At 38.2% G+C, this 13,202-nt stretch overlaps 1 protein-coding gene across 1 annotated transcript in view; it reads right to left on the bottom strand.

Annotated features, from left to right (window-relative positions):
* SOS2 (SOS Ras/Rho guanine nucleotide exchange factor 2) overlaps window positions 1–13,202 on the bottom strand; it is a 115,762-nt gene that overhangs the window by 54,891 nt on the left and 47,669 nt on the right. The window contains 3 exon segments of the mRNA XM_033188088.1: window positions 45–143; window positions 6,583–6,693; window positions 8,465–8,608. Coding sequence (XP_033043979.1) covers window positions 45–143; window positions 6,583–6,693; window positions 8,465–8,608 — 354 coding nt within the window.

Genomic DNA, 13,202 nt, shown 5'->3' with positions numbered 1-13,202 from the left:
TCTATCAGATAAGTACTTTGAGATTCTATGTTATAAAATCTTACCTTTAGTAACTCAAAATAGTGCCAACAGTGATACACTGGCACCAGCATAAGACGTGGAAGGACATAACGAACTGCCTCTTTAAAGCCATCAGCAATGGACTGCAAAGCAAAAAGATATCACAGTATGTCTCTGACATCAAGGACATGCAACAGCAGTGCCTAACAGAAACGGCCACTAAAAATTTGAGATATAGACTTATCAAAACTACAACAGAATGCATGTTCTATATTGAAACTGAAGTGCTGTACATCAAGTTGTTCTTTTCTTCCTTTCCTCCTTTAAGTTATTAGAGAAATATATACATTCGTTTTCTTTTATGTGGCTAAAATAACTTTCACAATAATCCTCTACAGCTTATGTTTTGGCTTCCACATACCCTAAAGGAATTCTGAGAAGCTATGCACCCTCTTGCACAATTTTAAAATGTTTTAAATTTACATAGTTACAAAAGATGCATTTCAGGGGATGCTGTATACTGTAAATGTGATCTATATGTATTTCACCAAACAATAATTGAATAAAATTTCAGATTTAGCTCATTTATGAAAAATGTCTGTCATACAACTTAATTGACAAAGCCGATCTTCACTGTCAAAATAAACAGTAACACCAGTCTTTGTCAGAAGTCAAACTTTATTGTTAAATTCAAACGAACATATTAATGTCACGGTCTCAAGGATTAGAAGCCTCTGGATGAAACTACAACTGCTTCTAACATATTACATCAAGGTATGAGAACTTCACAAGTTTCTCCTCTTCTTTATAATAAATAATGATAAAGTACTTACAATAAGGTTAATATAAACCCTTGTGATAAGCATATCACGTCTTAATTCTTAGGCAGATAGATACGACATAACATAGATAGATATGACATTTTGGCTACCAAGAATTTTTACTAGCATCCCTCATAACCTTCTTTTGCAAACTCTTTTGCTTTGTACTCAGTGAACTCTCCCATAGAGGTAATACTTTTTTTTTTTTTCCTGTTTGGTGCCCTAGAGGTTTTCACATCTTAGATCAATGCATAATGGGAAATACATACAGCAAAAGTTAACAAGTAAGAGAATTTGGAAAAGACAATGCAAAAAACATAAACAACGTCTCCGAAGACTAGAAATAGATTCCCTTAACGCTCTCTGTGCCTTTACATATCCTGAAAGATCTTAGTATATAGCTTAGAATAGGTATACCCCAGTTTTGGAAACTACTGCAGAATAAATGGTTTTCTAAAATTTATAATGGATTTAACTCATGTTAATTTTAAATGTCTATATAGTTGACTTACTGGTATTTCTTGCCATAAGAAAAATACTAACCACACCAATATATAATGTGAGAAAGAATCTGATATGCTGCTTTAAAAAAATCTTCAAAAATATTCCCATAATTTTTACATTTTGTTAAAGTTAAATTATAATCTGTTCAACAGACGTATTACCCAGTAACCAAACTTCTTACTAGGATACACAAAAAGTGCCACCAATTTTCTTAAAGATTAATTCATTTTGACATTTGTTATGATCTGCAAGTTTGTGTTCCCTCAAAAGTCATATATTGAAACCTAATCCCCAATGCAACAGTATTAAGAGGTGGGGCCTTTAGGAGGTGATTAGGATATGAGGGCAGAGCCCTTGTGAACAGGATTAGTGCCCTTATAAAAGGGGCCTAAGGGAGCTTGTTTGTGCCATCCACCATGTGAGGACACAATAAGAAAGCACCATCTATGAACCAGAAGAGCAAACCCTCACTAGACACCAAATCTGTTAGCCTCTTGATATAGGACTTTCCAAACTCAAACTGTGAGAAATAAATTTCTATTGTTTATAAGCCATCCAGTTTATGATATTTTATTAGAGCAGCCTGAATAGACTAAGATGGCATTAATCTAATTAATATAGTGAATTACTCTGGATATTTTATATATAGTGCTTGAAACGAAACCAATATGAAACTTTAAAATCAGTCTACAAGATCAACTGTTTTGCTAATTTGTACTACAATGGCTGACAAAATGCATTATAAAATTTTTGTAGCATGTATTTACAGTGGAAGGAGTCCTCTGACAACAGGAGCTACATTTGAGTATTTAATACACATCAAACATTATGCTTATGCTTTATATATATTACCATTTAATTTCCTAATAACTATAAGAGATAGATATATCATTATGATCACCATTTTACTAATGAGCAAACTGAGTCTCAGAGATTAAGTGAATTGCTCAAGGTAATACAACTATTAATTGGGGCTGGGCAGAATGGCTCACGCCTGTAATCCCAGCACTTTGGGAGGCAGAGGCGGGCAGATTACCTGATGTTAAGAGTTTGAGTACAGCCTGGCCAACATGGTGAAACTCTGTCTCTACTAAAAATACAAAAATTAGCCAGGTGTGGTGGCATGTGCCTGCAGTCCCAGCTACTCAGGACGCTGAGGCAGGAGGACTCTTTAAACCCAAGAGGCAGAGGTTGCAGTGAGCCAAGATGACGCCACTGCACTCCAGCCTGGGTGAAGGATTCTGTCTCAAACAAACAAACAAAAACTATTAATTGACCCAAAGCCTTAAGTTCTAACTTCAAATCTTATTTTTTTAAGTGTGCTATACAGTCCAGGCACGGTGCCTCATGGTCAAAAGAACAGCCTAGCCAATATGGTGCAACTCTGTCTCTACCAAAAAATACCAAAATTAGCCAGGCGTGGTGGTCCACACTTGTACTCGCAGCTACTCGAGAGATTAAGGCAGGAGAATTGCTTGAACCCAGGAGGTGGAGGTTGCAATGCACTGAGATTGTGCCACTGTACTCCAGCCTGGGCAACAGAGTGAGACACTGTCTTTAAATAAATAAAGTATGCTACACAGCTTCTAAAGATGCTTTTTGTTTTTAGTTTTATTAAGGAAGCATTATTTTATCTTACATGGAATTTTTTTTTAAGTTAAAACAAGTGAGTTTGGCCTGAAAAAGGATTTCATCTAACTCTTCCAATTTCACTGAATATCTAGGGCGACAGCTTTATTAATAATTGGGCCCTTTAACATTCAAATTCCACAGCAAAAATTCCAAATAAAATAGGACTGAAACAAGGAATGTGTTGTGAGTGCTTTTAATGAGTATCCACAGTTCTTATAGACTGTGTATTTAATGCATACTTTATGGTTTATATGAAAATATGAGTCAACTTTAAAAATATTCCTCTCTTGAAGTAATTTTGAGAATTAAGTATAATTTTTATTCCATGATAACAAGTTTTTGAGAGTAGAGAAGTGGAAGATAATAAATAATGGGAATTCACAGTAAAGAAGGCAGGGAGAAGATGGTAACTTCAGTTTTAAACATGTCATATTTGAAGTGCGTTTAGAGGATCCAAGTGCATCAATTCAAGGCAGCTGGTTATATGAAAGTGTATAGACACATACACATATATACAGAGTGCTTAAAAGAAAGTGATGGTCTGGAAATACAAATAAGAAGTCACCAGTATATAGATATGGATGAAGTCACCCAAGGAGAGTACAGAAGAACAGAAAAACAGGGGCTGATAACAGAAGTTGGATAATAGCTATAATTAAGAGACTGAGAAGAAGAAATTAGAGAAGATGAAAATCGGGAACATGTAGTATCATAGGAGCTGATATGGTTTGAATTTGTGTCCCCGTCCAAATCTCATGTTCAACTGTAATCCCCAATGTTGGAGGTGGGGCCTAGTGGGAGGTGACTGGATCATGGGGGCAGATTTCTTCCTTTAATGCTGTTCTTGTAATAGAGTTCTCAGGAGATCTGGTTGTTTAGAAGTGTGTGGCACCTCCCTGCTCCTTCCTCCTGCTTTGGCCATGTGAAGACGTGCCTGCTTCCCTTTTGTCTTCCGCCATGACTGTAAATTTCCCAGCCATGCTTCCTGTAGAGCCTGTGGAACTCTGAGCCAATTAAATCTCTTTTCTTTATAAATTACCCAGTCTCAGGTATTTCTTTTTTTTTTTTTTTTTTTTTTTGAGACAGAGTAGCCCAGGCTTGAGCGCCGTGGTGCAATCTTGGCTCACTGCAACCCCCACCTCCTGGGTTCAAATGATTCTCCAGCCTCCAAGTGATCCTCCTGCCTCAGCCTCTGTAGTAGCTGGAACTACAGGTGTGCACCACCACACCTGGATAGTGTGTGTATGTGTGTGTGTGTGTGTGTCTCCCTATCTATCTATCTATCCATCTATCTATCTATATTTTTGGGTGGGGGTACAGGGTCTTGCTCTGATACCTAGGCTGGAGTGTAGTGGCACAATCTCGGCTCACTGCAACCTCCGCCTCCCAGATTCAAGCAATTCTCCTGCCTCAGCCTCCCGAGTAGCTGGGATTACAGGTGCCTGCCACCACACCCAGCTAATTTTTGCATTTTTTAGTAGAGACAGGGTTTCACCATGTTGACCAGACTGGTCTTGAACCCCTGACCTCAGGTGATCTACCCCCCTCAGCCTCCCAAAGTGCTGGGATTATAGGCATCAGCCATCGCGGCCAGTCTTCAGGTATACAGGAACCCAGAGATAAGAGCAGTAACAAATACTACAGACATAAGTATGAAATAAAAATATCTACTGGATTTGGCAATTAAATTACTTGTCCAAGGCAATTTATATCCTGATTAAAACATACATGGTAGTGTTTTCATAAAGAATGGTAAAAAATAATATAAAGACAATTGGCTGCAAAGAAAAAAATGAGAGAGGAAATGAAAAAACTTTCTTCACTCTAGTTACTTATTCTACTAAAGAAAGGTTTGTTCATTTGCTTGCTTGCTTGTTTTAGGACAATAAAGATTTTACCATATTCAAATGTCAAGGGGTAAAAGCCAGTTTTTTTTTAATTTTTATTTTTTTGAGACTGGGTCTCACTCTGCACCCAAGGCTGGGGTGCAGAGGCATGATCATGACTCATTGCAGCCTTGACCTCCCAGGATCAAGCAATTCTCTTTGCATGCCACAGGTGCATGCCACCACGCTCGGCTAAGTTTTTATATTTTGTAGAGACGAGGTCTCCCTATGTTGCTCAGGCTGGTCTCAAAAACCTGGGTCCAAGCAATCCTCTGACCTTAGCCTCCCAAAGTGCTATGATTACAGGCAGGAGCCACCACGTCTGGCTGGAAAAGTCAGTTTAGATGTAGAAGTTTTACACATTTAGTCAAGTATCACCTATGCCAACATAACATTTTTTGTTTTTGTTTTTTGAGATGGAGTCTTGCTCATCGCCCAGGCTGGAGTGCAGTGGCGTGATCTCAGCTCACTGCAAGTTCTGCCTCCCGGGTTCATGCCATTCTCCTGTCTCAGCCTCCCGAGTAGCTGGGAATACAGGCGCCTGGCTAAGTTTTTGTATTTTTTTTTTTTTTGAGACGGAGTCTCACTCTGTCGCCCAGGCTGGAGTGCGGTGGCCAGATCTCAGCTCACTGCAAGCTCTGTCTCCCGGGTTTACGCCATTCTCTTGCCTCAGCCTCCCGAGTAGCTGGGACTACAGGCGCCCGCCACCATGCCTGGCTAGTTTTTTGTATTTTTTAGTAGAGACGGGGTTTCACCGTGTTAGCCAGGATGGTCTCGATCTCCTGACCTCGTGATCCGCCCGCCTCGGCCTCCCACCCAGCTGAGCCACCACACCTGGCTGGAAAAGTCAGTTTAGATGTAGAAGTTTTACACATTTAATCAAGTATCACCTATGCCAACATAACTTTTGTTATAGTGTTGAGATAGTAAAAATAAAATTTTATTGTGTGTATCTCTCCACGTATTTTCATTTTATCTAAGTGTATTCCTGAACCAACTAACTTGCATACTCTCCCTCAATACAGTATTTATCTCCTTTAAATAGTGGGCCTCATAGAAAAATCAGTATGAGTATATAGGAGGTTGAGGTTATCTCAACTTTTTAAGATTTCTCCAATTCTTCCCCCTATAGAGCACATAATCCTCAAATCACACTCCAGATTCATCTTTATTTTTTAATTTTTTTTTTTGAGACGGAGTCTCGCTATGCCACCCAAACTGGAGGGCAGTGGCGTGATCTCAGCTCACTGCAACCTCTGCCTTCCGGGTTCAAGTGATTCTCCTGCCTTAGCCTCCTGAGTAGCTGCGATTACAGGAGCCCGCCACCACGCCCAGCTAACTTTTGCAATTTTAGTCGAGACAGGGTTTCACCATGTTGGCCAGGCTGGTCTCAAACTCCTGACCTCAAGTGATCCACCTGCCTCGGCCTCCCAAAATGCTGGGGTTACAGGCACAAGCCACCGCACCCGGCCAGATTCATCTTTACATCCCATATCTAGTATGTGCCAAATTCTTCTGGTCATTCAGTATTCATGATGTTGTACTATAAAAGATTTCTACAATAAGAACAGATAGAGCTCCAGAGAGAAAACAAAAGATAAACTAAAATAGGTTTAGAATGAACAAGATTTGAAGGATTAAAAGTATTCTAGAATTACAAATATTTGAAGGATAAAATAGTGAGAGATTTATTGATTTGCTTTATAAACAACAAAAAAAAACCTTCAATTTAAGTTTACCTGAAAGTGTAGAGCAACTGCAGGTCTGGCCATCAATTTATTGAAATGTTCATTAAACTCTGGTGAAAGAATGTCCTGTGATAATGTTTCATAAGGATCAAACGCTTGCTCCTATTTTTCAAAAAAAGAGAAAAAGCATTAGGTTTAAAAGAATATATTTTCTACTAATATGATACAGATTATCACTTGATCCCAGGAGTTCGAGGTTATAGTGAGCTATGATTGTTCCACTATATTCCAGCTTGAGCAACAGAGTGAGACCCTACCTCAAAAGAAAAGAAAGAAATGAAAAGAAAAAAGAGAACAGAAGGAGAAGAAAGAAAGATTTCTTTTCCCATTAGACTGGCAAAAATGAATGGTATATCTGCAGAACCAGATATGAAAACAAAACAAATTTCGAAAAAAATAATTAAAAAGAGAAAGAATAAGGTAATATCCAGAGTTAGCAAAGGGAAAGGGTGAAGAAGGAAGCTTACATACACTGGAATTTATCTGGAAGTGAATGTGGCAAAATGTTTCAAAGTTCTAAAAATATACCTAGTCTTTAGCACTAAAATTCCACTTCCAGGAATACATCCTTAAAAATTATTAGAACATATGGCTGGGCGCAGCAGCTCACGTCTGTAATCCCAGCACTTTGGGAGGCCGAGGCGGGTGGATCATGAGTTCAGGAGTTCGAGGCCAGCCTGGCCAACAGAGTGAAACACTGTCTCTATCAAAAATACAAAAAATTAGCCAGGCATGGTGTCAGGTGCCTGTAATCCCAGCTACTGAGGAGGCTGAGGTAAGAGAATGGCTTGAATCAGGGAGGCGGAGGTTGTAGTGAGACAAGATTGTGCCACTGCACTCTAGCCTGGGCGACAGAGCGAGACTCCGTCTCAAAAAAAAAAAAAGGATTGGAATATCAAGGCATAGTGCAAGCATGTTTGTTGCAGTGTTGTTTACAGTAACAAAAAAAAAAAAAGAAAGAAAGGAAAAAACTCTACAACCCATGGATAATAGTTAAAATATGTTATGGTGTCTCCATATAACATCACATTATTTATACTTAAAAATTGTGTTGAAGTATATACATTAATACGGACAATGTTTATGATGCACAGAGTAAAAACAGTAAGTTATAAAATAGTAGGATCCTATTTTTGCAAACACACATACGTTCGTATGTATGCACAGAAAAATATAAGGATAAGTTATCTATGGATGTCATAAAATAGTGACTTTCATCCAATTTATATATCTCTCTATTTTTCTGAATATTTTTACAATGAGCTACATTATTTTTATAGTCATTTAAAAGACAACAAAAAGATTTTCACTTTGGAAAACATTAAAATAATATAAACCTTCTTTCCAACTTTTAAGTTTAAAATCCACAGAAGGTAAAGAGTTATGGTCAATAAAATGTATTTTCCTACATCTTGAACATACTTATGACTTAAAAAAAAAATCCAAATATTAATACTCTAGTATATAAACTTTTACTATAAATATTGCCATAAATACACTATAAAGAAAGTGTCACTACATAGGCAATGTGATTTTAGTTTGTTATCGGTTAAATCTTAAATATCTTTTTACAATGGCCAGTGGTATCTTCTAATTTTCATAAAAATTTTTTTTTTTTGGAGACAGGGTCTCACTCTGTCACCCAGGATGGAGTTCAGTGACACATCATGGGCTTGATCTACCAGGCTCAAGTAATCCTCCTACCTCAGCCTCCTGAGTCACTGGGACCACAGATGGGCACTACCATGGCTGGCTAATTATTTTATTTTTTTATGGAAATGAGGTCTCACTATGTTGCCAAGACTTGTCTCTAAATTTCTTAGTACAGCATTTAGGATTTTAATGAGAATATAAAGTAGTTTTGTAAACTTACTTCTGCCAAATCTTCAAAACAGCTGCCAGCTAAGGGATGAGGACTGCTTTCATCAGTCATTTCAACTGTATCTTCAATCAAACCTAAAAGTTTCACAGTCAATTCATGTATATCTGAAATGTTACTAAAAATCTTTTCAATATCCTGAAAAAAAGAGATGGAAAGGTTAAGAAATGTGAGATTGAGAATTCTGCTTAAAAATTACTAAATATAAAAAGCAATACAGGCTACTCTAGGCACACTGCCTACAGACTAGCCCTGCTCCACAAGAAACAGTACTTCTGCTGCTGTTGTACACTGCCGCTTCAGCAGAGGTTCCTACCATTGTCATGCCTTAGGCTTCTTTCCTGGACAAAGCCAAGAACTGTCCCAAGCTAAGCCCCAACTTTGGGGCTTGCCAGCCCTGCACCAAATACATCATTTAATTTATGGGTGATAATTGTTTTCTACATGTTTTTAAATTTATGGAATAAATGGTAGAATTTCTTTAGCAAATATTTTATTGGGAGCATGATTAAAGCTGTTATCACTTTTGAACAATTCGTATATTATATAAAGCAATATATTTGCATTAAATGTCAACAAGCTATAGCAGAATTGTTGCATTTTGTTCTTGGGAAAACTCATTCTTTGTAAAAATAAAAGTTATTACATGTGAATGTATTATCATTACAAAAGATTCGAACACAAGACAGAGAGAGCAAAATATGAATGTTTACTCTCATGCCCCTCTTACCCCCATGTCCCTCAGAGGTAGAAACTATTAATAGTTTAGTATGCATTATTCCAGTATAAAATTCCAACCATTTCAAACATGTACATCTTGATGTTAATATATTAAAAGATGGAATCATAGTGTGTATTCTTTTAACTTTGGTTGGAGAGGTCTTTGGCAATAAAGAGATTTGCTTGTACAAAAAAAACAAACAATATGAGTTAAGGGTATATCTTCATTCAATCTCAGACTAATATATTCCAAGACAGAGTAAAAATCAATTATGAACAGGAAGAGAATTTTAAAATCTCTTGGATAACAGACAGTAAATATACTGCAAAATATCGATTCCAGATAGTTTTGTTAAATCTAAAACCTCCTACTGTGGATAATTCTAAGCTACTTTTTACTTAAAGAATTTTGGCATTTTGAGTGTTTTAAAACTGGCTAAGACGCTAAAAGACTTGATTAAGGTCTTACAGAGCCCTAGGTTTTACTCAATAGCTTAGGCTATATAGTCTTATAGGTTAATGGTAAAAGCTGGGATGAGAATGAAGATAACTCCTAATCCTGCTACAATCTGGTTTCACAATTTGGAGCCCATCTCCTGGATGTGAGAAGGAATTACAGATTTCATCCAAGCTCCCATCTGTGAATTACAGCCATGCACTGCTTAAAGACAGGGGTATGTTCTGAGAAATGCACTGTTAGGCGATTTTGTCATTGTGCAAATATCATGGCGTGTACTTACACAAAACTAGATGGTATACTACAACACTTAGGCCACATAGGTATAGCCTATTGCTCCCAGGCTACAAGCCTGTACAGCATGTTACTGTACAGAATGCTGTAGGTAACTGTAACACAATGGTAAGTATTTATGTATCTAAACATATCTACATACAGAAAAGGTACAGTAAAAATACAGTATAATCTTACAGGATTACTGTCATATATATGGGTATATATAGTCTATCACTGACTAAAACATCGTATGTGGCACATAGCTGTTATCTAGGATAAGACAGGTTCAAGACCTCTGAACACAAACATATCATATGACTGACCATCCAGGTTATGGCCAACTATTATTCACTCTGGCATCTTATAAGGGAAACATCACGGGCTTTGGAACCTGACAGACCTGAACTTGGATCCTGGCTCTACCACATGTGGTATATGAAACATATTTTTGGTCTTTGTCCCTGGTTCCTGTCTTAGAGCCCCTAAAATGCTAAGAATATCCTGAGTGATAATAATGTCTTTTGTTATTCATAATGAGTCCCTTTGATAAATATTGAGTTTATGTTAATGAGGTTACTTACGGTAGGGCCCCTAGATAACTTCATGATAGGGCCAGTCACCAAAAAGACCAGATGATTAGAGGATTGAAGGGTTACTTAAAACCAAACTGACTCATGAAAAAAAGAAAAAGGATCAGAGGGTTGCAACTTTCAGCCCCACCCACTGACCTATAAAAAGTTGGGGAAAGACCCTGGGAAACATGGCAAAACCCCGTCTCTACAAAAAATAAAAAATTAGTCAGGTGGGGTGGTGTGTGCCTGTAGCCCCAGCTACTCAGGAGGCTGAAGCTGGAGGATCGCTTGAGCCCAGGAAGCAGAAGTTATGGCAAGCCAAGATGGTGCCACTGCACTTAAGCCTGGGCAACACAGCCAGACCCTGTCTCAAAAAAAAAAAAAAAAAAAAGCAGGGGCAAGAGGCTAGAGATCAAGCTCCGTAAAAACTCTTGATGAGCTTCCTGGTTGCTGACCTTGTGGAGGTGCTAGGAGGCTTGCCCAGAGAGGGCTTGGAAACTCTGTGGCCCCATACCTTGTCCTGTGCATCTCTTCATGTGTATCCTTTTAAAATCCTTCATAATAAACTGGTAAATGTGTTCCCCTGATTTCTGTGAGCTGTTCCACCAAATTAATGGAACCCAAGGAGTGGGTCATGGGAACTCCAATTTATAAATGATCAGTCTGGAGCACAGTTCACAACCTGGAACTTTCAACTGGCACCTGAAGTAGGAGACAGTCGTGTTGGGACTGAGTCCTTAATCTGTGAGATCTGACACTATTTCTAGGTAAATAATATCAAAATTGAGCTGAATTACAGGACACCTAGTTGGTGTCCGCAGGAGAATTACTTTGGTGTATGGGGAAAAAATCATCACATATCTTGTTGCAGAAGTGTTCCGTGTTGAGTGTGAACATTAGAGAGGAGGTCAGGCGGGGTGGGTCATGCCTGTAATCCCAGAACTTTGGGAGGCCAAGGGAGGCGGATCACCTGAGGTCAGGATTTTGAGACCAGCCTAGCCAATATGGTAAAACCCCGTTTCTACCAAAAGTACAAAAATTAGCCAGGCGTGGTGGCGCAGATCTGTAATCTCAGCTACTCGGGAGGCTGAGGCAGGAGAATCGCTTGAACCCGGGAGGCAGAAGTTGCAGTGAGCCAGGACTGCACCACTGCACTCCAGCCTGGACAACAGAGCAAGACTCCATCTCAAAAAAAAAAAAAAAGATTAGAGAAGAAAAACTGTTTTTCCCTTTACAACATGTCAGATGAATGATCCTGGATTAGGAATGAAAAGGACAATAATAACGGCTAACATTTCTTGGGCACATTATATTCTAGGCACTCTTCTAAGCACTTGAAATGTAATAACCTAATATCCTTATTAGATAGGTATTATCATCATCCTTATTTTACAAATGAGGAAACAGAGGCATAGAGCAGTTAAGTAATTTGCCCATCGTCACACATTTTGGTCTGATGATACCCAGCTCGTAAGGTTCTTAGGGTTAAATTAGATGATTTCTGTTAAATGCTCCTGGCACATATTAGGCCTTCCAGAAATGTGAGCTTTTTGAAAACACAGGACACAGGGCAAAAGGAGTAACTTAAGATCATTTTTAAGTCATTCACTCCTTTAACATTTGTAGAGTACTATGCTCTGATTTTAGATAGTCTTTACCTCAAAAGTTTATATTTTACTTAATGCTAAAAAAATTATAATAGATACACAGATAGAGAGAAAAAGGATTCTCTCTTCCATCTGACCCTTTAGTATTAAAACAGACATTTTCTGTCATATCAGCACTAATCCAGTGAAAAGAGATCCATAAAAATTAACTCCTGAGGAATGAAAACGGATGGGACACAGAAAAGACAAAGATAACATTAGCTGCCAGCATTTATTAGGTTTTTATTCTTCATACCACTAGAGACAAAATCCAATTATAACGTGGTAGAAAAGAAGCCACATTCAAGATCAAGCTCTGTAACTAACTTGATTAAGATGTTAATTTCCAGCTGGGCACAGTGGCTCAAGCCTGTAATCTTAGCACTTTGCGGGGCTGAGGACGAAGATTGCTTAAGCCCAGGAGTTCAAGACCAGCCTGAACAACATAGCGAGACCTCTAACTATATTTAAAAAAATAATAATAAGGTCAATCTCCTTACAAGTAAAGTAGATATGATAATATCTGCCCAATCTATCCCTCAGGATTGTTATAAGGGTCAAATAAAATAGAACAGTACTTTGAAAAACATAATGTTCTGACTACTTACGATAGTACTCCTAGTGGGAATTATTATAAACATTGTTAAACTAAACATATATCCAAAAGAAAAAACATAATGGCCAACTAAAACACTTTCAATTATCATTTAAACTCATCCTTTTGGAAAAGAAAAAGAAAAGCTAAATCAGTTCCTAACTGTAAATACTCAGCCACCTGTGTCTGAGTTCACTCTTATTTACTCACATTATAGTTATTTTGTGGAGGAAGTTAGGAGGTACAAGACAAATAAGACAAAGGCTAAGTATCTTTTTTTGAGCTGAGGTCTTACTCTGTTGCCCAGGCTGGAGTGCAGTGGCATCATCATGGCTCACTGAAGTCTCGAATTCCTGGCTCAAGCAAACCTCTCACTTCAGCTTCCCCAGCAGCTGGGACTACAGGCATGTGCCACCATGCCCAGGTAAGTTTTAAATTTTTTTGTAGAGACTGGGTCTTGCTCTGT

Source organism: Trachypithecus francoisi, unplaced genomic scaffold (genome assembly GCF_009764315.1).
Source record: "Trachypithecus francoisi isolate TF-2019V2 unplaced genomic scaffold, Tfra_2.0 Lachesis_group3, whole genome shotgun sequence".
NCBI lineage: Eukaryota > Metazoa > Chordata > Mammalia > Primates > Cercopithecidae > Trachypithecus > Trachypithecus francoisi.
This window is presented reverse-complemented; position numbering and strand designations above follow the sequence as displayed.